General features: G+C 43.0%; 1 protein-coding gene across 1 annotated transcript in view; it reads right to left on the bottom strand.

The window, feature by feature from the left end:
- LOC122527486 (neural cell adhesion molecule 2-like) overlaps nucleotides 1–26,321 on the bottom strand; it is a 154,885-nt gene that overhangs the window by 10,715 nt on the left and 117,849 nt on the right. The window contains exons 10-11 of the mRNA XM_043651725.1: nucleotides 18,841–19,140; nucleotides 10,823–11,143 (exon numbers count right to left, since the gene is read on the bottom strand). Coding sequence (XP_043507660.1) covers nucleotides 10,823–11,143; nucleotides 18,841–19,140 — 621 coding nt within the window. The remainder of the gene's footprint in view (nucleotides 1–10,822; nucleotides 11,144–18,840; nucleotides 19,141–26,321) is intronic.

Genomic DNA, 26,321 nt, shown 5'->3' with positions numbered 1-26,321 from the left:
CGGCTGCGCCCACCCTTCATCCACCCTTTCCACCCCATTTTCTTCTTCCACCTCTCCACCTCCCCCGGTTCGTCCGTTCTTTCCATCCGCGTTACCGTCCGCGGCTGCAATTTTTTAATCAATTACCAGTTTTTAGCAGATTGCAGGTTCCTGCTTGTCCGGGGGAAATGGGCACAGTTTGCGATCGTATACCCTCCTAAGCCCCCGACAATGTCTCGTAAAAGTTGCAATGGAAGTTTAATCGAGTTCCACGCGAAGAAACGTCTGGGCGGCCGGGGTACTAAAGATAAACCGAGTCCTTATACCGGTCGATCCACCGGGGGATCGTCTAACGGGATTCTCGAAGAGAGCCAACAGGGGAAATCGCATATCCCGGCGAGCTGTTCTCCCGAACTCGGAGTTCATCGAAGTTTAGATCGCTAATCGGTCTTAACGCCGTGCCCGTGCCGCGTTTCTCGGGAGAAAGGGGCGAGACTTTCGCTAAAAACCGGCGAAAAAAATTCCTCGAGAAGTCGCCAAATCGCGCCTCTCTCGGTAAAGATTCGATTCGAAGATTCGCGTCGTCACTCTTTTTTAATCCGTTTCCCCCAAACGATTTGCTGGAAAAAAGTTACTCTCCTTTCTTTTTCTCTTTTACCCTTTTTCAGTAGAAAAATAGAACATTCGAACGACGCACGGATGAACAAAAATCGGAAAAGTCAGAAATTAATATTGAAGGTTACTAAATTGTTACTGGATGGAGTCGCGTGTCGAAAAGTAAATAGATCAGCGATGGCCATTTTTTGAAATGGATATTTTCGCATGACGTTTTCGTTGTACATCGTGCCTGTCAGATTTTGTTATTGCTGTCGAATGTATTTTTAAGAATTCTTTATAATGGAAAGCACTCGTCAAAGTATGACGTTTCAATCTTTCGTTAAGGCCAGGTTTTAAATTAACCTGCGAAAAAACTTGTTTTTCGATTCGTTTGTTCGTTGTTCTATTTTAACTACGTAACTGCCACATACAGTTTCATACGGTTTCGTTTCAATCTTTTTGACGTTCACCGATAAGTTATTCCAAACCTTTTTTTGATTATTACACATGATGTTACAAAGATCATCTAAAAAAAAAAAAAAAAAAAATCACGGCCTGAAACAGTTTTCAAACTGTTACCATTGACTTTCGTCGGATGATGCTTCTTCTGCGGATGAACGAAGACGGAACGAGACGGTCGGGAAAAAGAAAAGTCATCGGGGAAGTTTCAGTCATGCGTCGGCCGGATATATCGGGGCTTGCAAGTAAGACGGTAGCTTCGATGTCACACGGGCCCCCGGCTAAGTCACCAAAAAGCCCGGCTTAACCAGAGCCAGATCTAACTTCGGCTCACCTGGATTAATTTCAACGTGAAGCTAACCTCCCCCTCTCTCTCTCCCTCTCTTCCACCACCACTTTCCGCCCTGAATCGATGTTGTGCTGTCGGTTATCCAACTAAGGCGACTTACGTGTCCCGGTCCAGGAGGCCCCCCGTTTTCAATTAATGAAACGCGCACGCGAATCTCTTTCGCCTCCGTGACCGATCGCTTTCGACCCGGATTACCCACCGCGACCAACGTCCGCTTCTGCGAAATTATTCCGTTCCCGGCGCGCGGCCGCATTAAAAGGATTTTCCAAGCACGTATACCATCCGCGATATTGCTTTAGGATTTCTCTCCGCGCAAGAGGCACACGATTCACTTCAAACTGTCGGAAATACCGTTTCGCCATTCTTCGTCTTCTCCTAATTTTCCACCCCTTCGCGTCTCGTGTCTCGTATGTGTGTTCTCGCGAGCTCGAGCACGCCTATAGATCCCAATCGAAACTGTGAATAAATCTGTAGCCGAGGGTGGATCGAGTTTGCCCAGCGATCCTCCTCCAAGGTTAATCCCTTTTACGAGGTACGGGGATACGATTCTCCGGATGCTAATACGGGGACGGTCAAGTAGCGACGTCGATAGTGGTTTGGTATCCTCTTAATTGCAATCAGCCGGAACAGTCTCGAGAGTTCGTCACTGATTGCTCCCTCTTCCCTTTGCTCCATCTATGTGTGTCCTATTCTCTTTCTCCCTCTCCTTGGCCCTCTTTACCTTCCCCCTCTCGTCTCTGCGTCGCCGCCCTTTGCCTTCGCATATGTACACACCGCAGATCATATGCTCATGTGCAACAATAGAAAGCCGTGTGTACGTAGGTGAAATCGAGGAGCAATTACCGGCGCAATCTCGCAACCTGAAGAGGATTGGCCCACAGAGAGAAATCAAGAGAGAGAGAGAGAGAGAGAGAATCGTGAGAAGGAGAGAAGGAGGAAAAGGACGAAGCCAAGGGCAATGTAGTCGCTGATCTTGAGGATCTCGTTCATAATAAACGCTTATCGACAGGATTGGCCGATCTTCGCAGGCTCGAAAGGCTTAAGGCCAAGTATCCTGATCTCAATTATCGTACGATCCAGCAGGAATGCCACTAGTGTCGATGGAAGCCTTTATCTAATGCGGCGGTACCAGCCTTCCTCTTTCTCCTCTCCGGATAATCTTCCGGTTATTCCCTCTTTCTCTTTCGCTCTCTCTCTCTCTCTCTCTCTCTCTCTTGATTTTGCTTTAATTCGAATGCCCGCAGGCCATCGGTTTCGCCGAAAATTATTCCTACGAACGGCGGCAGATTACCCACGTTACGACTCCGCCGTTACTGCGACGTTCGAGTTACGCTTTCTCCTCTCTCTGACAACACGGTGCGCATTGCGAGCTCGTCGGATTACCTCGGTCGATTCAGCTCGACGTAAAGACGGGAGTTTCACGTATACGCGTAACGAACGTCGAGAGCATACGAGATTCGACACACACAGAAGAAGAACGAGATTCTGCCATGTAACTCTTTTTATTAGCCATTAGCCGCTCAAACGAAAAGAAAGCGAAAATTTTTCGTCGTATCAAGAAAACATTTCTACGAGTAGATGTATATGATAATCGAGCGATCGCAATAATGAATAGAAGAATATATATATATATAAATACATCTGTGCAATGTCAAATATTGAAATTAGGATTTTTTAAACTGACGATTAAACGAGGAAAAGAAAATCCAACTGATTACCATATGACAGAACCAATCAAATCAAATCAGATATCTTAGAAAAAGGAAAAGTATCTGATCGGAAGTTAACTGCACTCAACAGATTGGTGCAATTGACTTTATTATGTTCATAATTTTAAATAGAGCATGCATCTTCCGTTCGAATCCCTTACTAACTTATAATCGTGGTCATCAGACGACAAAGGTGTTCCTTATTTTCACATCGAGAATGTTGAGAATCCATGCTGTATTATTGTCGAGTTGAAATTTATAATCTCATCACTAGTACAAAATTCTAATTTTCCAATTATAAGATTAGATTTATCAAATATATTCTAATTTCATAGGGAAAGTTACGTTGGAAGGTATTGTCTCACTGGTTTCGAAAGGTTTGACACATTCAAACCTCTCCGTTTACGCGGACGCGACACGAAAGCGGGGTTAACTGACGATCGCTCGATCGGGATCGAGATGCGTCGTGTCGCGAGTAATTTTTTCGCGGGGGTGGAAAAAAAGAGAATGGAAAGGTTTCGCGTGTTCGCCGCGGACGGTTCGCACGCGCGAACAGCAAGGAAATTTCATGGCTCGCGGTAATCTGATTCGGAATTCGGTGCAGCTGACGCCTTTCAACCTCAGTCGCGATACCAGTTCGCCGGGAGACGAGAATTCGCGAGGAATCCGAGGCGGCCGCGAACACGCGACGATCGATTTGCCTATAATTTCTCTTTCGAACTAGGCGAACAGCCGGGGGACGATTTAGTTGAAATTAAGGGAGATTCGGCGAGCCGTACAGATAGGCGACGTCGGTACGCGTCAACGTCACCGCTGTTTCCTCCGCTATAATGCTGTCGCTTCCTCTACAACCGCGAGTTATTTCGTTTCGTGATCGATGACAGGCAAATTTCATGGACTCTCGACCCTCCTCCGGCTGCTTTTCATCGAACGTGCATTGATAATTCTATCCGTGAGTCGTGAAATTGCTCAGAAAATTTTTCGAAATTTACGTACGATTCGACTTGTTTGCGCGATGGGACTATGCGGTTATTCGATTTTCAATTAACTACGTTCTATTCTGTATTGTTTAAAATTTCTTACAATTACATTATGCATTCTCTCGACATAAAAGTGAAGTACACAAGGCAAGACGAAACAATTACGTAATTTTGTAAACTTTAATACTTCAAGTTATCTACTGTTGACAAATAATATTCATCGATATGAGTTAAACTCAGTCCGATGGACGTTAGACTTTTATTTTTGGATAAGACAGAATCTGAGAATTACAACACCATTTAAAACTGAACGACAGTGTTCCCGATCTGCAAGAAAGGATACGAAACAGATTTGAAAATCTGTCGAGACGCGAGGTGGTCATTTCGATTCATAAAACTAAAATACTCAAGACGTGTACATACGTTCGAACAATGTAATATAAATTTATTTCCTCACGAAGTATTTACGTGTACTTATGAATCACCCTTACGCGTCAACAAGCTTTCGAGATACTATAGATCAGACTCTATAAAATAAAAAGGAAAACAATTCCAGGCCCGTCCAGAGCTCGTCATTTCGCGTAGCCACACGCTCCTGATGCGACGGCTGGACATTTCCGCTTTGGCTTTGATCAGCGTAAATGGAAATTTCGACGAAAGTAAGATACATCGTCCGACGATGCTGGGTCGAACAAAAGGGCCGATCGTAGTAGCCCAGCGAACGTTATCACGTGTCGCGGTATTAACGCGGCAGCCGGTGCAAAGATTTCAGCGTTGAAAAGCAGCTGCGCGCTCGCGCAATCACGACCAGTCGTATCCGCTTAATTCCGGATAGTATTTAGAGACGGGCTTAAACTCGAGAATGGGTCGTTATGATACTTCCGGCAACATTACCTGCGAACGAATGGCGCGGGTGGGGATCGTGGGGCGCTGGCCAAAACCCCGTTTGAGGAATTCCAACGGGCTACAATTTTCCGGCCACCGCCGGCGAAATTGTTGGATAACTCGTGCCCGCGCCAGCTTGATATAAACTCCGCTCCGGAATATATTACGTCGCGGAGAATATTTCTTAAGGACTTAACGGGCGCGACTTGTATGATGATAATAATCGTTTTCCTTCCGACCGGGACTTTGCTTGCCGCCGTTTTAATAGAATTTAAAGCGATCTTTCTTTCTCCTCCTCCTCCTCCTCCTTCTTCAGCGAAGAAGATTTCCCGTCGTTTAAAACAGTCGCCGCACTTTTAATGGCGCAATATTGTACCAACGGTAGTCAGTTGTGCTCAAGGTGCGCAAACGGTTGAAAACGTTTCGGTTCTTCTTGACGTCGCGAGGAATCGAAATTACGATTCGTCGCAACTGTTATGAATATTAAACATGGCACCGGAATCGTATCGTTTGTGGTTCCCGTCTTTTAGAATGTCATGTTGGTTCTGAATTGAAAATATTTCATAAAAAAGGAGTACATCAGAGTTTTAATATTGAGGAATTGTCTTTAATAGTCGTGAAAATAGCATTATTTTATAGGGCGAAAATAATAGAAGGATATATTCATATAAGGGTGAATTTACAAATTATACAGAGAGTTATTAAACGACGAAGAATTTCATTAATGTATTCTAAAATATTACTGTATTTCAAATAACCCAGAGATCACATATTATTCGAACTGTTAGCGAGGTAATTCTATCAATTTCTCGTCTTTCATTATGTGCTACACAAGTAGCCATCTTCACTAGTTGCTATTTTACCTCTTTTGTTTCATTAATCGATCACAACTCAACTTAATATTAATTCGCGTGTCTTCGAAAAACTATTGGGGGATATTTTGACTCCAATATGGGCAACAAAAATGGTCCTTATTTTATCCATACATACGTACGTAATTTTTCTAATTATTTGCATTTCTTTGCGCATTGATGTTTCCTCAAGTTACTTAAATTCACAGAAATCCGATCTAAATAACAGCGTAAACAAACATGACGGTTCGGCGTCCACCAACGTTTATAACGATCTGTTAATCTAACGAATCAGAGGCAATCACGGTCGACTGTTATCCTTCCAGCTGCCAACAGAACGAGCAGATTCCTCGCGGCCGCGATCGATAGCCATGTGGCGTGTGATGCGGATGCAAACGGAAACGCGCGTCGATTCGATCGTCCTTTAATTGACATAACGTACGAGGATGTCAGCCGGCGGTATCGGCGTTTACGCGCGATGAGTTACACTACCCGGATCCGGTTATTCGGATCCCGGGGTGCTTCGATCGCGTTAACGACACGCGTAAACACGGGAAGCAGCACGCGCGAACCGGATCTGCTGGAAACGAACTGTCGCCGCTTCGGAGCTCGTCCCGATGTTCACCGGGGGACACGCGACGCACTTGTTTAACATCCACGTGTCACGGGCTACGTCGATTCCTCTGGTTCCAGCGCGGCTCTCTCTTCTTCTCCTCTCTCTTCTTCTCGACCCTCTGCGTCGCCACCCTGCCCCGTCCGGAATCGCGAAATTCAATTTCCTCGTCGTCGTGCTCAGCGACCAATTGCCGGCTCGTCTGCCGCTTTCCACGCCGGGCGTCGAAGAAACACGGGTATATAGAATTTCGGAAAACGAATTCCATTCAATTTCTGGGCTGTTTACTCGCGAGAAACGCGATCTGTTTGAGTCTTGTTCCTCTTCCTCGGAGGTACCCTCGATTCCTCGAGGTATATATGTATGTGTGTATATATATATATTATATATATGCCGATTGTATCAATAAAAGTGCGAAACAGGAGCTTACAAGGAGTGGCAGCTTCTCGAGCTTCGCGAGATATCTTTCGTGTTCGAATCTCGGGTGAAAAAATTCTCGTCGCTCTGCCGAGTTCAATGTTAATGCGTAGGCTAACGAGACGTTCGTTAGGGATTGATCGGGGTGAAAACATTTTATGGCACTTCACACGTGAACGTTGAATTCTCGCTGGCCCGATTTTCCGAATCGTCCGACCGACCGACAGAGGGAGAATTTGAAAAAAAATTTGCAACTTTGCGCGAACGTGATTCAAAATGGTACAACTAAAATGGGACAACTCTTCTTGCCTCCCGAAAAATGATTCTAGGGACGAACACACGAAGAATGAAAATACAAGATATAGAAGTTGCACAGTGTGAACATTTTCGTCAGTTTTTTCAAATTTTCAACTTTTCGCGATGCTACATTTTTTCCTACATTCAGTTTAATTATTCAGTTAAATATTCGCGATAATATAAAGATTTGAGATTGGGATTATTTTTCAGCGGGTGGAAATAGTTGAAAATGTTCCGCTGTCACCGTAAGCCAGATTTCTGCAAGAGTTTCAAATTTTGTCCGCGCGCGAGTCACGAGTTTCGATCACGAGTGCCGGACTCGTTCCTCGTTTCCATTTTTCCATCCGAATTATCGCGACTCGGGATTCCCCGGAGACGATCGAGGAAAAAGCGGGCGATAATCCTCGCTAATTGTGCTGGACTTCGCGAGGTGAAAGAGCAGCGTACTTTCGGCGAGGGATAAAAATAAGTTGACAAGAAGGCGTGCCAAGGACGACGGAAAAAAAGCGAGCGAAGAGAGAGAGAGAGAGAGAGAGAGAGAGAGAAAGCGAGCTTTCGGCGACGTCTGACGAGAGACGGGCACCGGAAGAGAGGAAGATCGGAAGTAAGCGACGAGGAAGGACGAAGACCGGGGTAAACAGAGCTAAGTGAAGTTAACGACGGAGCAAGAAGAGCGGCAAAAATGACCCCGGGAAAATTACCGCACGCGAAACGGTTTAATGTCCAAAACGACGAGCGACGAGAGGGGGTGGTGGTGGGTGGAACACGCGAGCGAGAGAAGATGCAGCCGCTTAATGACCATCCTGTACATTCGTATCTTTTCTGGATAACTTCTTTCTCTTTCCCCTCTCGCTTGTGTTCTTCCTTCTTATTTCACTCGTGGTCCCTCCGTAGCTTCCCCTCTCTCTTTCCGGCTTTATCTTCCGTTTTTCTCCCGCCGACTTTCCGTACGATTTCGGTGTGTGCGTGGGTGCCGTTGGGACCATTATCTGTAATTGCTTTCCTTAATTCGATGCTCGTTGCTCTGCGTGGCGGATGGTAAAAGAAACAAGAAAAAGAAACAAAAAAGAAAGAAATTCCTTCCGGGGGAAAGGGTTAAACCGGGGGAAAGGGTTAAACCGGTGTTTGACGGAAGAGGAACGACTCACTCGAACAACCGGTTCTCCGGTCGGGGAGAGTTCACCGACTGAAATTCGATTAGAAATTCTACCTCCTCTTCCACGCCATGTTATTATCCACGTTATCGACGCGCCAAATGAAATATGAAATTCGATTTACCCTCGAAACGTAACGTTCAAGCCGGAGAAGAAAGGTTTGTTCGAGCTATTTAAATGCCGCAAGTTCCTGGCTAATGTCTTAATTACGCGCTAATCGACTTTCGAGTTGGCTTGTCGGACTGCCGGTCGTTTCACCGATCGAGCTCCAACGGAGGGTAGTTTTAATGGTAAGTAGCCAAGAGCCTGTCTCGTCCCTCCTCTCTGTCTCTCTCTCTCTCTCTCTCTCGCTCTTTCCCTCCCTGTTTAATCGAAAGATAATCAAATGCGGTCTAAAGAGATGGAGAGAGACGGAGATAGCAGGACGAAGAGGCAACGGTAGAAGGAGAGTGTGTGTGTGAGAGAGAGAGAGAGAGAGAACGTAAGTAATGGTCGTTTGTTCTTGAATGTCGAGAAGTTGATGTACGAGAAGTCGTGGCAGTCGGATGGTCGCGCGCGAGCACAGGAGAAGAGAGAGCGCGCGCGTTCCATGCTAGCTCGCATCTCCCGCTTGCAAATTGATAGACGCCGCCACGGCCGTAAATCACTTTACTGACAATTGATTTGGTGCCCTCCGTTTTACCTCGTTGTAAACTCCACGCCACGCCGATATTTACGATCGCGCGTGTACACACGACGTCACCCAGTGACTCACTGGGCGTCCTATCCACGACAAATCTTTTACATTTTTGCGTCATTCTCCCTTCCTCTGTGTGTTTGTGTGTGTTTGTATGTGTCGACTTTCCTTTTCTCCCATCGCTTCCTCGCCCCCGCCCTTTTTTCACTTTGCTGGCCATTTTTTTTCTATCAGCTATAGCTCGGGATTTTCAGCGCCCGGTCAAAACGAATAAACGACGTCGTTACACACACACACACACACACACACAGACGTTATTTACGAGTTAGTTTTTTTTTAGCGTTCGAAAAAAAAAAGAAAAAGAAAAATTCGTTTTCGACATCTGCTGGTAAATATTTTTCCACGAAATGCGTTAAGAAAGATAGTTAGGAACGAATTGAATAAATCGAGAGGTATTTAATTACGAAGTATTAGAGTCAGCGAGCTTTCTGAAAGCTCGATCTTGCCAGAGGAGGCGTGTGGGCCTGGGATTTCTTGGACTGTAGTCGGCGATGGGGGCCTAAGTAGCGCACGACGTATACAAGGACACGTAATGGGTGTGGTGCATTCGTCTCGGTGTGTTGTCTCGAGGGTGGCGATTCGTCTTGCTTACTAACCTCGTCGTTGACACCACCCACTACGGGAACAGCTACCATCCGTTTCAAAGGCGGCGCGGAACCCGCAGGAACCAGGCAGCGACCTTGCTGGCGACCATCCTCGAACGCTTTGTTAATCTCCTTGACGTCGGTGCCGGTCACTATATCGATCAGGGTCATACCGAACATCGCTTCGTTTCTACGTGAACGCGCTTTCTGTTCGATTAAGCTTACGCATGACAGTCCATTTCTCATTCTGTCACATTGCTTATCCCTTTCTTTTCTGACGGTTGACTTTATAAGTTTCAGGTTCAATTTCTTCGACGCGAGAGAGTATCTGTCCCGCGGACGATTATGAACGATTCTTTGCCGAGTTCGCAGACGATGATCGGCTGAGTTTTCATTCATAATAGAAACGGTGTTACTCTCGAACTTTGAAATTCCTCTACTGTTTCTACAGCTAGTTAGAGATCACACAATTAGAGAAATCGCGTCGATTAAAAGTTTTCACAGACAGTCTTTGAATTAGAGTCGAGATCATTGAATTAGAATTATTTAGAATTTTCAATTCCATGTATACAAGTTTATGACAAGTATCAGCGAGTTTCAACGAAACTTTAATTTCAACTTCATTAAACAGTGAAATATTATTATGCATGCATGTTAATAATACACGTATGTTAATAATGGTTTTATGAGATCAGATACAGTTGCAAGAGCGAACGCTTCATTTGGATTTTTAAATATTTATGTAAGTATAAAATGAAGTTTTGCTGATCTTGTACAAGATGTATGCCGGAAATGCATACATATTGCAATAAAAGCAAAGAGGGAGAATCTCGTGAATTAATAACGTCTACGTGTATTTAATATTTAAATTACGGTCAGATCCTTTACGTGTAAAGTATTGAAAATTCAGGCTGCTTCTAATCGATGCTATCGCTAAACCTGTACGCTCTACCTAAGAATCTTTATATTACACTCATTGTTAGACCCAAGTTAGATAGTCAACGTAATTGCATTTGGTAGCTGATCTTGTATTAACTCTAATATGCTTAATACATATTTGATCTGTTTACTCTCAATCATTTAGAAAAGCAATCGTCACACACTTACACTGTTAATGGTTTGTCAACATTTTTATATACTAGAATATTTTCCATAAAATAATAAAAACCTCATTTAAAGAGAAGCTTTAAAGGGAATGGCTTTACAACTTACCGGTGCGTTTCTCAGCGTCGCGATAGGTGACCTCGCTGAGAATGACTGGTTGACTACGACCTTTCGCGTTCATCGCGTAGACCGCGACATGAACGCCAGCCTCGACGGACGCCTCCAATCCGGTGAGTGAGAAACTCGGCTCGTCAGCGTTCGAGACGTTGTAGAGGGGTTGGCTCCTCGACAGGAAATCCACGTCGCCGTGGTACACCTCGAGGATGAATTTTTGCGGAAGCCCGCCATCGTAGCCAGCCACGCATTTCACCTCGACGCTGGTGTAAGTCTGGTTCGCGAGGGTGCAGTTACGAACCGGAAATGGTTTTCCTGAAACGAGAACGTCACCACGGTTAAATGGCACAATTTCGCTTCGTGGCTGGGACCAATGTCGTTCAAATTTTACGAGCTTATGTCGCCCCGTTTCCCTTCTTTTCGATTCGCTCGTCCCGCCCCGGGTGCTGACTACTCTTCTCACCTTTTTCGGGATTACTAACGCGTTCGGAACCGATCACGCGACGTTCATTGTGTCATTTAGTGTCTCTGCTCGGGAGAGCCAAGAACGCAACTGTTGTTACTCGATTCTTCAGTTGGAATTGAGAAAGTCTTTCTATTAATGAAGTCAACAAGGTGCATTGTATAACTATTAGTTTCAACGTTGAAAAAAAAAAAAAAAATGGCAGAGGGTTGGACAAATTTTATTTGAAACAAGGATAGGGATAAGCATTAGACACTGGCGAGCAAATCGGCTGCGATCACGAAGGTTGATGGTCTCTCCTTTAGAACAATCCCTTAGAGTTGTACGACCCTTTTCCGCGGCGTTGAGACAAATATTTCATTGAATGCACGAATACAATCTACATACAATCGATTGTACAATCAGTCACGTGTGTATCTCTTAAGAAGAAGAAATTGTGTTTGAAGAAGAACAAATAAAATCAGAAGGACAAATTACGTAGAAATTACTTTAAATTACGTTTATCTTCAACACGGATTTAATTAATATTAATTCCATCATAAATGGAAAAATATCGTCAGATACTAAGCGCGTCTTCGCCACCTTCTTTGCCTACGATTCGATTCTTTCTGTGTTCCTCACACTCAACCCGAAGAATCGATCGTCACGACAGCGTTAACTTTCGTTCCCGACAAAGGTCTGGAGTCGCGCGAGGGGTTGGTTATTTCGTCAGGCAAAAGTTGACGTTCTTTTGGGAGCTTCGGAATATTAAAACGAGCCGGCGCGTGAAATTGCTTCGTAAAGGATTTCAGTCTTGGCTGGCTCTTTAGAACGGTTACGATTGTAAACGGACGGAGGTCCGTAGCTAGTCGCGCTCGCCCTTTTAACTCGCAATATTCCACGGCTACTTTGTGTGAATTCGTACGCTCCGAGCGAGCTTTTACGAGCTTCCTCGAAACGGTCGGAAGTGGGAAACGGCGAGACGCCACCGCGGCCGGACCAAGCGTCGCGTCCTACCCCTTACGCGTGCAAGTTGTTACTATCCTGCTGCTCCCAGCCAGCCCGGAGTACAACCAACGAATCAAACGAACGACGAAAATTATTTCCTTCCCCCAGGATGCGACGCATCGTTCGCACTACAATCCTTCGTCGAGATGGAGTCACTGTTGTGTCCGGATCTCTCGCCGCCTCGCATCGTTTGTACAACGCTCGCTCGTTCGAATGAAATTTCCGTCCGGCGATCCGCTCCTTCTTTCTCTTTTGTTATCGCACCAGGACTCGTTTGTCGCCCTTTGTCCGGTAATATTTCCTGGATACTTTGTACGCGCTCGACGAAGGTCGGCTCCTACAGGTTGGCTGAGAGCACGCGAGACCGTCGTCGGCTCTCTCTTGGAAATCAAGCTCGCTCCCTCCCCCGAACTCCGGTTGAAAAATGTTTGCGCGTCTACGAGTGGCAAGGATTTAGTGTACCGGGATAGTAATGGTCACAGAGATGTCCCGGCTCTTTTTCTTTCTTTTCGTTCCCGTCCTGTCTCACCTTCCGCGTCCCGGCGCCGTGATGCAGTTTGTTGCATCCTTTGAAAATTCTTCTTCTCTCGCCGGCGCGCCGGTGAAAGCGCAGTTGCGCTCGTGATTCGCCCAGGTTTCTTCGCCTCCTTCCTTCCTCTCTCCTTTTCTTCCCTCCGTTTCTCTTTGTTTCTCCCCTTTCTCCCCGTTCTCTCGTTCGAAATAAAATTTCCCCCTTCTTAAACAGACAGCGCAGCTATCACGAGTCCGAGCAACGAGGAGAAAATAAATATTGTTCGTCTTTCCCGTCGACGCGAGTAAACGGCTCGAGAGAGCGAATCCTTCGGCTCGACTTTATTTCGCTTTGCATCCTATTACCCTTCGTTCTCTTTTTTCCCCTTCCTCCCTCCCTCCCTCCCTCCCTCTCCACGCCAATTTACAGGCCAGGCTCTCCGTTCTTTCGCCTCTCTGGCTAAACGCCCAGCTCGCTCGCGGATCCCGCGTTAATCGCGAAACCACGCGCCTTTTCTTTCGTCTCTCTCTCTCTCTGTCTCACTCTCTCTCTCTTTCTTGTACGTTTCTTTGAATTTTACCAAGGTTTCATCCTCCAGTCTGTCTCTTCTCGGCCGTTGTTCAATTTATTTCCATCCGGCTCGTAACGCGTACACACGTGCAACTTCTTCGCGGAGAGACACGCTTTTCTACTTTTCATCGCGAACCGCGATCGAAAATTTCATTCGTTGATATAAATGGGGATGAAATTGAGTCCGATATGTGCTTAAAAGTCAGAGTTCGATATCTAAGCTTCGTGTCATTGGTATGATTGTGAGTGCGATTCGAAACCATAAATGTTTAAAAATTGTGCAATTGTACAATTGTAATGTTTTCTTCAGAATGTGTATTTACTCAGAATAGACCTTTGTTTATACGAACCGGCTGAGAATCAAATAATTTATATAATTAGAATTCATACAGTGAGGAACAGAGTCCAATGATTTACAGTTGTGTTATAATGATGACAGTTAGGATTCAAATAATTGGATTCAATCAGAAAGAGTTCGTTTAATCGGATATTGTCTATAATTTATTATCTACAATAAATGAAGTCGATATAAACGGTCCATATATATAATTTTCTGTCGTTACTGAAATGCTTTAGAAATATATGATCTCACTATAAACGATTAACAACAGTATATGTATGAGAGGAGACTATTTATTCATTGGATATTAAAGTCTAACATATCTTTATTTTTGGCCTTTTTAAACTGCCATATGCTTCTTAATAGTTTTATGGGAACGTTCTCTATTTTTATTCTCACGCAAATTTCCACAAGTTGTGTCAAATAATTCCGATGACATTTAATACTTCGAATTGCATCAATAAAATGAACACATGGAAATAGCCTGAAAAAAGATTGAAAGAAATGAAAACCTACTTGCGAAGTATTCAATCCCATTTTCGTCCATCAATATATATTTTCGAATCAACTTGAAAGTGTCTATTGTTTCCATTTCCGGAATGTACTCACTAAACGTTCGAAACTGTCTTTCTTACACTGGAGCGTGCCATTGAAAATACTTATAAAAGGGTTCGATTTCAAGGAACTGCTCGATAAACCTACTTTCTACGTATACGAACGGCTATCTGAAAAATGGAAACGGCCGGCGGAATGTTCTTTTCACCGTTTCGAATCCGTTTGTTGCACCTCGCTGCGCCGAGCCGGCAGTCTGTTATTTAATCAACAACGGCCTCGAGGTAATGACGTTCCCGCGTCAGCGATTCTTTTCTTTCGTTTCTCAAATTTAGCTACGTCCATCGGGAAAACAGTTTTTTATTTCCAACGGAGGGAACAATGCCGAAAACCCGGCCGAACAACTTACAGTTTGTTTAATAAGAATATGGACACCACAAGAAAAGAAGTATTCATCCAGAATTTTGCACAGGTCGAAAGTTGCACTTAAAATACTGTTACGTACTCGATTAACAGTACAAAATTCTTTACAGAAAGAATTTTTTTTTTTTTCAGTAAAATGGCGTCCACATTCTTATTAAGGCATACTGTATAACTTTCCTTGACCTGGAGGTTAGCCCTTTCTCGCATCGGATACCTCTCCCAATGCCGACGCAATATCCAATATCAATAACGACAGATTTGAAAATAATTTCGTTTCGTCGAGGGCCGGTTTCCGGGTCGCTGCGGATGAATCAGTCTCTCGCCGAAGGTTACGACAACCGATGCTTGGGATTGCAGCGGAATCGAAGGCCGACCGACTAGCCTCGATTTCGTATCAGTCGATCTCGACCATCGAGTGCAGCAACGAGTTTCGAGATATTTCCTTTCCGCGACGTGAAGTATCGCGCGAGACGTTGCAGAAATTGTTTGGGCCGAGACGCGTTTTCAATAACGTTCGATTTGTTAAGGGGAAGTATTTCTTTGCAATTTCTCGCGAAGAACAACATTTTACAAACGTGTACTTGAAAAATGAAATGACCAAGTGACAGCAATTAATACCGCTGCGTTCTTCCCTGCCATTTTCGATCTGCCTGTAATTTTTTAACATTAAAAATTATACGTCGAATGTGAGCGAACGAAATGATAAAGTTCTTATTAGTACGCACGAACTCCCGGTTAAATCTTGGAACATTACAAATTCATTGGAACACTGGAACCACCGACGACATAAAATTTCCATCAGTCAGGGACGTTAAAGTGAAAGAAACAGAAAATCTTTATAATACAACAGGATACACAAGCTTTTATTTCTGTATTCTACGAAGAATCATTCGAATATTCAAAAATACATTGTTCTATATCTATAAAATATCTAACAATAACATCGAAATGGTTATTTTTTACCATTTTTGTGGTTCTATCGATTTCCTAAAACAAAAATAAAATCGAGGATCCTAGCGGCGTTAGGAATGTCTGGCAATTTCAATTTTAAAATTACCGAAGAATCAGTATCGGAATATCTCCTTAGAACAGGAAATTTCCTGAAAATCCGATAAAGAGAGTTTTCCAGCTTGCGATACGCCGTGACGTTTCATCCTCCTGCTGCCTGGAAATGGGTGCTTTTGTCCGTCGGGAGGTCTTTTTTTTTTTTTTTTTCAAATAAAGCAGAGGACAAAAATAACAAGGCAGCAGAGGATAGAACGAACGAGGAGAAGTAAACGGGATGAAAATGCGCGCGTTACGAGGCATCGGCACAATACAAAGGAGAAAGGATGCCGATTTGGGCGGCGGCGTGCGCGCGCGTGTGTATTCGTCAACGTCAATACGTTTTCGGCAGGTCGTCGCGTCAACGTCATTCTCGATCACGCGCGCGGCGGAAAAAAAAAAAAGAAAAAAAAAAGACATGGTAGGCGAGGCCGCGCGGCGCAAAATCCGCTCGTGGATTAATGTCGGTTTACCGCGCGATGATTGGTAGCATCGCATTGTACGCGCGGCGATAATTCCCGAATATCTGTCAGGATTTTGACCTCTCGTCGTCCCTGGCCACGCTGCAACCCTCGGAAAACCGGTCGCCCTTGGAAAATTGCTCGCAGGCTCGACGTACGATGCCAGTTCAAACAAAATGGCTCGCGCGCTTCAGTTTTGCTGCGTTCTCCTCCGTTATCAATCCGTTTTGCGGGAGAAACGATCGGTTGCGCATAAATAATTGGACATATCTAATAATACACGATTGACGAATATTTTTCTGTTGTTAATTATTATTTTCGACATCTTACTGAGATCAAACGAAGAGCATACTTGGTTTGTTCAAGTTTCTAACAATTGGTATCTGGTGAAATTTATAACAATTTTGTCAGTATGACTGAAAATACAAATTTCTTCTCGTACTTTAACAATTAACGTTAATTAAGGTATCTCAGCAAAATTAATTTTGAGTCATTGCTCTAATTATTCTGTTATTTATTGTTATTAATGGTGCTCTTCTATCACCATTTTATTTAATTCTATCAATTTATTAATTTCTATCAACTATACATGTTACAAGTAAATTCAGTTCGTTGGAATTTTATATTTTATATATTTGCAAGAATTGTGAACGTATCCGAACACGTATGCACGGTGATTCAATAATTGCAGCCTGCTGTTATTCAATTTCAAAGAAGGGGATGAAACCTATATTAAGGGCTGAAATTTCTCCAGCACGGTGCCAGAACAGCGTTTCTCCTCGATCTAAATCGTGGATAAATGAATTGATGATTTTGAAACTAGTCGCAAAGAATTAAAGACAACGGTGTTGCGTGGCAATAAAAAAAAAAAAAAAACTACATACGCACATCGAAGAACAATGCTGCTGCGAGATTTCTATTTCAATAGATTTTTTTATAATTACGTCGCGGACAATTATTAAATCACCCAGTCGCACGCTGTTGATTGTTTTTCACCTATTAATCGTCGATCATTAATTAAATTAATTTGTTTTCAATCAAACGTCCATCACGTCGGAATATACACACCGGAAGAAAACATACAAGCAATAGGTATTACCCGATGATGTTTATCAACGTGTTTATCGTGTGGTAAATTCGCCGATGCTTGCGCGTATAATTCCGCCGGTTAATCGATCGATTACGCTGACGCGTTAGTGTTAATGAATAGCGTTTCGAGCACGCGGCCCGGGCCAATTAATTGATTTTCCCCGATAGCTTTTTACGTAGCGAGCTTTTTACTCCACGCGAGAGAAAAAAAGAAAAACGAAAAGAAGAAAGAAAAATATCGCGGGAGAATAGGGGAGGGGGGGGGGGGAGAATGGAGCACAGTAGAGTGTAATCGTAACGGTGATATAATGTGGCGTAACCTGGCGCGGATAAATAATGGTCCGGTTGCCATAAAAAAGCGAGCGCGAATCGAACGGAGGCTCCGGATAAGTGGTCGGTTAACGGTGATACCGAGCGAGCGCTTGATTAACGATCGCTTCCGAACTAATTGGACGGATCTTTAGAGGTGGAACAATCTTGGTTTCGAAAGGGTAAATAATTGAGGCGTTAATAGTCTTGGTGGTCTTCGGGATGCGGTCCCAAGGGTGGCAAGAATGCCGCGCGCTCTTTGAATAATTTACGCGGGTCAGACTTTCGTCTGCTTGCAGCATAGCTCTCTCTCTCTCTTCCTCTCTTTTTCCACTATTTATTTCCGCGTTTCTCTCCGTCCGGTTCGATTCGCGCGCGACGTACTTGGAATCTCGAAGAACGCCGAGCAGATTGCAAAGTTTCAGCCTGCTGATTACAATATTGAATCACCGCGTCTCTCTCTCTCTCTCTCCACCTCTCGGTCGTACATGCAAATGAAATATTTGGGCGCCAGTTACGTCGATTCTAAACACGCGGATTTCCCTCTTCGCCTTTTTTCTCTCCTCTGACATCGTCTAGTCAGGAATTTCTGACGAGCACGTTGGACAAATAGAAATTTGGTTTATAGAAAATTTCGCCCTGAAAGATTCTGATTTATCCGCGAGATAGAGTAAAACTCCTCGTTCAGGCACAAATAACTCGAGTTCATGTATTCTCGAGTTTTTCCAAGTTGCAGACTCGGAGCTTATTTCTTAACAACACCGTTTGAGATTCGAAAAACTATTACGCCTTACGGTGTCAGAGTAATATCGTAAAAGCAAGCGTTCGAATCCATCGATTAAAAAAGTTCAGATCTAAGCTACTTCGCTGATAAAGGCGAGTTTCTTTGCAAGGAGTAGAGATGTAGGTCTTTTTTTTTTTTTTTATCTCCTCTCGATATCGATCCGGACAACGGGGCGCGTGCCTTTCAAGACACACAGATAGAACTGGAAAGCTTTCGAAATATTTCGCAGGCAGTTGGCCGGCGGAGTGGCCGGATGCCGGTCCTCTACAAAGTGTCTTATTTACACGGTTTCACGGGTGGACGAGATCGCAGCACGGAAGGTCGTAGTTTAGCAGCGTAAACAGGCTGGTTTCTGACCGTAGAAAGGATTTTAACTCGATTTCCTGACCACTCGAAGACTGGGGGGGTCGAGTATAGCGCGGCGCTCGCTACTGTACTCTCCCGGTGTAACATTTACTGAGATCCCGGTAAATACTTACCGGCGGCTATCAGCTGGAAGAGACACGGTCTCGCCTGTGTACCGACGAAATTGTCCGCCCAGCACGACAGAGTGCCGTAATCCAGCTCTGTGGTCGGCGTGTACCTGAGCACGCTCACGCCGCTCGACTTCTCCATCGAGAATCTGCCCGGCGCTACTTCCAACGTCTCTCCGCTGTTGTTGAATTTCCATCGGAAATTGTGCGCCGGCGGATCGGCCTCCACTTTGCACGCAATGTTCAACGACTCGCCCCTCGATGCTCCCACCACCACGATACGGTCCTCTTTGCACACCGGCGCGACTGAAAAAAAAATATTTCCACCACAGTCAGTCATCATCGCAGCCCTGCGTCGAAGATTTATCAAACACCAAATGAAAAAGCAACTCGCGTTGAGCGTAATTGATCAACTTTTGTGCATTTGTCTCGTCTCTTACTGTCGAAATAAATAAGAATAGGGTAGAATTTACTAGCTAGGATTTTTATTTAAGATAAAGTCTACAAGTTGGCTTGTTAGCAGATTAGAAGTTTTTACGCATTTTTTTGCATCCCTCAAGTGTAGATTAGAAATTCAGAGAATTTGCAACAAGACCTAAATTCCGTAACGTGCGTTTTCAACATATCACGAATAGCTATTGCAATATTTTCCATGTAAATCACGAATAACTATTAAGGTATTTTTCACGTAAATACGACTACTTTCAAATAATTCGAAAATTCACTATATTATTGTTATATCGGTAGTTTAATTTGCTTAATTTATTATTCTATTTGCTTAACTGATTTTTCTACTAAATATTCTACTAAACACTAAATATTATATACCAAACATTTCTTGTTTTAAAGATTTAAAAATAGGATCGTCACCCAATGGAAATTTGACTGTCACCGAGATATGAATGATATCAACGCGGTGTGTTAAAAAAATCACACTGCAACTCATAATCACAGCCTAATTTTTTTTTCTTTTTTTTTGAAATTTCGAAAGAAATAAGCACTCGCAAACTCACTTGCAGCATAGAATCCAGTCTCAAAATCGCTACCCTTAATATCCTGCTTTTCAATAACCTACCGCTGCCTATCACCGCTCCCGTCGCCTGCATTCTCGACTCACACTAGTCACACGTGCGAGAATCCAATGCCGGGAACATCCACTTTTCGTGACGCTTGCGAAATTTGCGGATATTCCCGCAATTCTGCGACGCGTCTGCATTCGCATCGGCCGAAAACGTTTCTACGGTTTGGGAAAAATTGAAAGGCGCGCACGAGAGAGATAGAGAGAAGTAGAGAGAGTGAGAGAGACAGAGAGGGGGTGGAAGGGATTCGAGGGTGCTCGAACGGGCGTGTGCATTTAGCAAGCAACGATTGGACGCCACCTCGGAATAACCAACCACGTTGTATGACCTATTACGCGTGGCTGTTGGTTATATATATACATATATATATATATATATACAGGAGACGGGGGAGACCGTTTATACTCGAGTTTTCACCTCGAACATTTTCCAAGCATGCACCGCAGGTTTGTCACCGCAGGGAGCGCCCTCGCTCCCGGATGAAATCGTTTCGCGACTGATGTGAAAAGATTCCCCACCTACAACTTCCGCCACCTTTGCCCCGCGATATACATTTCTTCCAATTTATCTGCCTCTCGTATCTCCGGCTGCATTCGTCTCCCCTTTCCACTCCGCGGACGTATCTTATCGTTTGGAGCGAGGGAGAAGGAAAAAGAAGCGAGGATCGTGCTGCTGTTTCAACCCTTAAGTGGACTATTGGGGGCGGCTGTTGCAAATTTGTCCATGTTTGAATCTACCTTGGCAATTGCACGACGCCAATTCACGTCATTGGTAATCTATGTCGTTTCTAGCACGCTGCGGGGCGAAGGATTTTGTTTCTGTTGAAACACGACGTTCCGACTGTGTGAAAGTTCCAAATCCAAATTGATCTTTCGCTGTTTTATAAATTTGAATGAATATACTGTTACAAGAGACTATAATTTTCGAACTCTTGCTGTATCTTCAAGTAAAGACTTGCGTAGAGATTTTAAATCTTCATTGTTTTTAAAGTATAAAGTCAGGAGGAACGTAATTGAACGTAATCTTTTAATTTCTTGCAACAGTGTAGAATTTAATGCAATTATGTCGTTTGTGCTCCCTAAACAAAAATACCTATAAACCCCTATAAACCATGAAGCAATGAAATCCAACGTTCAAAGGGACTAGATAGCGAGGCTGTTTAATAAAAACGCGGTGTTCAGAACGTCTGAATAATGGGCTCGTTAAGGATTAAAGTCACTTGGGACTAGCGTACACATCGTACATAATCGGAATAAAGAAATGCGAGACGAAACGATATCGTTACGGTCGTTATGTGCAAACTGGGTTACAGAGGGACGGTTATCCCTCATAGTTGAAAGCTCGATCGTTCAACGAGCGTGATCGTCGAAATTGAAGAGGAGTAGTAAAATAGTGTTTTCGAAAGACAGATGAGACGGTCATGAACAGAAAGCGACAGAATCGTGCTCGGAAAGCAAAGAATATCTTCCGGTGCTTCTGAACGTAAGTTTCGTTTATGAGTCGAGGCAATCTCCGAGATAGCAATTTCCACGTTATAGCGAGCGTCCTAGCTTACAGTGTCAAGACGCGGCCCGAATTGATGCATCGACGGGTTTGCACGCTCTTGCACAACGTTCTGTTAGCAGTAAATAAAATGGAGCTTGGTGTTAACTTTGATTTTGAACATTTCCGAATTTATTAGATAGGAATTAAAAGAATTGTCGGAGTACGCTGGCAAAATATTTGCACAAATCTTTTGTATCTCGTATTTAGTTCAGTATTTCAAAAGTCAAACTGATCAACTTTACTTTCTATTAATTTCTTAATTTTGTTACATGAATATGGGATTAATATTCAATTATTAAAAAACGATTGAAACTTTGAATATTGACGCGTGTAATATTATCTTTAATTTATGGTTTCGTTCATACGTGTGCCATATTTCTATGAACAATGTATTAAAATATTCTAGCTAAAGAAATCATTGTTGATATCGGAAATATGCACCGATGTTACAAGATATAGAAGATGTGAAATTGTTTGGCTGGTGTAGAATATACATGTAACGATCCTTTTTGTTACAAGGTATCAGATGTAATAAAAATTAATGTTCTGTTTCGTTTGCTCTTTTCATTAACACTGATGTTACACGATGATATTAAACGTTAAAGAACGTTCGTTCAATCAATTTCAGAAACAGATCAATTTTTATGAAGATAATAACGATTGCTATTGATATTTTTAATAAAATAATTCTAATAAAATCGCTCGTCTTGAGTCCTCTCCACCATTTCATTTCCCTATCCATCTTCTTCCCTATTTCAATGATAAACCTTCTCCTATTATTTCAACCCGGTTCTCGAGCGGTTCGATCTTTGCGAACGCCGACAGTGTACACTCTCAAAGCTATCCTTTGGCTGATTATTTGACGCCGGGATAGCGTCTAGCTCCAGATAATTAACCAAGTGGTTTCCAAAATCATTTCCGCCAACCGCTTCCCCTCTAAATTACTACCGCGAATGGTGTGTTCGTCCCGGGCCCCAATGGCGGGAAATAATAACGTATCACTTGCGACCGGCTTCCCTTCGGCAACGCTCTGACGAAAATTGGGAGTTGGAAAAATTCTCCACATTCGGGGAGAGAAGGAATCCTGCTCGAGGGAGGGATCGCAGACAGAATTTTTAGCGAGAAGGGAACCTCGAGCTTCTCGACGATGAGAAATTGTAGCGATAAAGATAACGCAAAGGTGTCAACAAAAAAAAGAGAGGGTCGGGGGAAGGAGAGATGATAGAGGGACAGGAAGAAGAAGAAGAAGAAAAATGAAAGGAAGTTGCAGGAATAACGAGAAAACAGGGCCGGTATACTTGGAGAAGGAATTTCAGAAATAAGAGAGAAGAAAAAAAGGGAAGCTTAAAGACTCTAAAAAAGCGTCGTGGTACCGGCAGTTGAAGTAACAAACTAAAAAAAAAAGTCGCAAAAAAAAGAAGAAGACAAAGAGAAATAGGTAACTAACAGGACACCAGGAAAAATGAAGTTTCCGAGAAAGAACAGAATTTACAACGTCCTCCGAATGGAACCGACTTCGCGTATTTACGATTCCGCGAGACACGCGTCACGGTGCATTTACACACAACAGTAATAACACATATTTGTCTTCGGGATCTTCGAACATCGGATAAGAGAAATGCATGCTATCAATTCTTTGTAGGTAACGAGCGGCCGTCTAAGAATAGTGTAAATCAAGATTCTCGGGAATTTCGATTTAATTGTAGTAGTAATTCGCGTACTCTTTTCATCATACATCAGGGTATTATCTCTCCTCTAAGATTTCTCGTATTCCAAATAAAAAAGATCTAGAAATCTTCTATCTCGGGTTGTCAGTCGGTCACATGACGAAATAAAAATTCAATAGCGTTGTGTGTAATTAAAATTCATTTGATTCTTCTGTTAATTAAATTCTATTTTGCTTCTACGCAATAAAATCGAGAAAAGTATCGACATAAGTAGAAACAGTGTTCTTTCTGCCACTTTCGATGTCATCTTTTAAGTAATAATTAGAAAATTGTAGAGGAGGAACGTGTAAAAAGATAAAGAGCCATGCTCGAAGAAATAAAGAGATAAATAATAATTTTGCGACGAACTTTTCATTTTCACGCAGCCAACGACGATATATATATATCTCGTCCGCCACTGAAAGGATTAGACAGAATCCACTCGTAAAATTATCGAGGCGACACGGCACACGGCGAATTATACGCGCATGATAGTGATATTGATAGCGCATCGCGTACAGGCGGTATCCGTATGACTTATCGCCGGTCATTTCGACTGATGAACGAGCCAACGGGCTCTTAACGCGTTTAATTTGTTTCCATTCGTTTCTTAACAGGGGAACACGAATAAATATTTTCTGTCGTTACTTTTCTCCCGCTGCAATCGCCGATCGTTTCTTCTCCATACTTTTTCCTGTTTTTTAATTCCGGAGCGTTTAACGATTTAACGACGATTTAACGATTCGATGACAAAAGACTCGGCGAAACGAATATTGCCGGAACGAAGGAATGAAATTGCAAACGTGACTGGGAATAAATATAAAAGAATATCAAGCAAGTAATGGTTGAAATATGTGTATATATTGGCGTAAAATCGTTGATTAAGGAACCGGTGAAAAGCGATCGTCTTTATCAAAATCGATAAACGTACGAAGATGGACAAACGTGAACTCGATATTAAAAAAAAAAATTATCGATATTTTAAATTGTTTGAACATTGCAAAGCAAAATCGTAACGATCCAGTCGACCTCATTTTAAAACTTTTGAGTTCCTTTCTTTTTTTTTTTTTTTCCAAAGAATAAGGATACTTTTGTTGTTGGAAACAATAGAAATGTAAAGCTTTCATAGCTAGATCTACTATAGTCTTAAAGACTGAAGTCTTTCCTTTACATCAAGCTCTTAAAACCTTCCTGTACGATTTTTTAAGATTGGAATTAAACGACGAAAATTCAAAAAGTTCTCACATGTTGCCATTTAATTGTAATATTGAAAGTCCAATAAAAGGTCATTGCACTTCAATCTTCGAGACTAGGGTACACTTAATTGTCAGGAAATTTTGTTAACGTTCCCACGAACGTTCGAATTTTTCCCCATTTTCGAGAACAAAAGTATCCTTGCATTTCCACTTGCCACATGATGTAAAAACGACTTTGAAAGAGGACCAACGACATTGTAAACGAGGAGGCTTCACAGTTCAGAACGAGGTCAGCTGGATTGTTACACGACTCTTCTTTTTTTATTATAGTTACAACAGACAATTTTTCATCGAGCGTGCGAACGCTTTCGTTCATCTCTGTATGCGTTCACGCTGCACGTACACGAATCGACGCTCTTGTCTGCCTCGGTGGAATTAACGTCGCGAGCACGGGAATCGTAAACATTCGCCGTTATACTCGAGATTTAACGGCAAGAATTATATCGAACGCGACGCCGTGGTTACACGTTGTTCGAGTAGCGCGAATGAAAATTTAATTATCGTCCACGTCGCGAAAGCATTGCTACGTGGAACGATTTAAGAACCGACTGACGCTCTTTGATTTTCTATGTGGCTCGTGCTCGCGCGCGCTCTGCCTTTTTCCCAGATTCCGCTTAATTGCGGGCAACGTTGTGACATCTACTTTGAAACGCCTTTCACGAAGCGGGGGAAAAGAAAAAAAGGAAAAAGAAAGAAAAAAAAAGGGAAAAAATATGCTCATTCATCGAGTGGCCCTTTGAACCTGTTCGTTCCCCTTTTCCGTCGGTGTTTGTCCGTAGCTTTGCCCGGTGAAAGGAGCCCCGCCAGCTTTATCGGATGATTTGCATCGAATCGTACACGGGGCACGAAGTTGTAATTTCTCTTTTCGCCGGATTAATCCGGCTCCACTCGTAAATTTAACTCTTTCTGATACTCGCGTGCAGGCCGAGTTTAAGACTGAGAGCTGAAATATTAGTGAAAATAGTAGTTATGCGGGAAGATATTTTAAAATGGTACGAAAGCAGGTTTCAAAGCATTGGAAGCGTATAATGTTTGATCTCAACGTGATCTCAAATTATTATAAACAACGTGCTTGGTAGGTACGCGAGATAAGACACTTCGTGCCATTTTGAAAAATAAAAATTAAGATATTTGCGAGAATATTGAATAAATTTTTTTATTTCATCAAAGACTAATGATTGTATTTAAAAAAATATAAAACTAATCTGTATATCTGTGGTTTTGATGAAAAATGCGAAAAATTACTATTTTCCATACGCTTTCATTTTCGAAATGTTATCGTCAGTTTTTAGCAGTGTTTTCTTCTTTTCTTTTAACAGTATGAATGCATATTTTATATAATATACTTACATACATAAGTTTGCTGTTTCTGTGAAAATAATAGTAAAAACTTTATTTTGGCCGTTTTACCTTATTAATTAAATTAAAAGATACGAGTCAAAGCGCGTGGAATATTGGACAATTGACGCGTAAGCTCAAGTTTCTTTAAATCGCGACTCCTACGAATAAACCAACTACATTCGAATCACACCCTCCTCCGAATGAAACAAGTCACCCTCGAACAATCTTTCGCCAATTAACAATCAACAATTCCGAAAATACTTCAACTTCTCCAGTCTCGGTGTAAGCCGAGATGATTTGAAATTCGTTCGAGCGTTACGGTCTTATTGATCGAAATCACCAAATCTACATACGCGGCGTGTACGACGTTTGGCCGATTAACGCGCGGAAATTTCGATCGAAGTTGACTTAAATCGGCCGCGAAGGAACTCGCCGCGAGTTACCCGTGAATGGCCTAAAGCGAATGTCACTCGCAGGAACGGGCCGATGATGTAATAACCCGGGCTGAACTAAATTCAAATACGAGGTTGACTTCGATTCTCGCGGTTAAATATCGGGCA

Source organism: Frieseomelitta varia, unplaced genomic scaffold (assembly GCF_011392965.1).
Source record: "Frieseomelitta varia isolate USP_RPSP 00005682 unplaced genomic scaffold, Fvar_1.2 scaffold_221, whole genome shotgun sequence".
NCBI classification, from domain to species: Eukaryota; Metazoa; Arthropoda; class Insecta; order Hymenoptera; family Apidae; genus Frieseomelitta; species Frieseomelitta varia.
The sequence above is the reverse complement of the archived record's forward strand: the minus strand, read 5'-3'. Positions and strand labels throughout refer to the sequence as shown.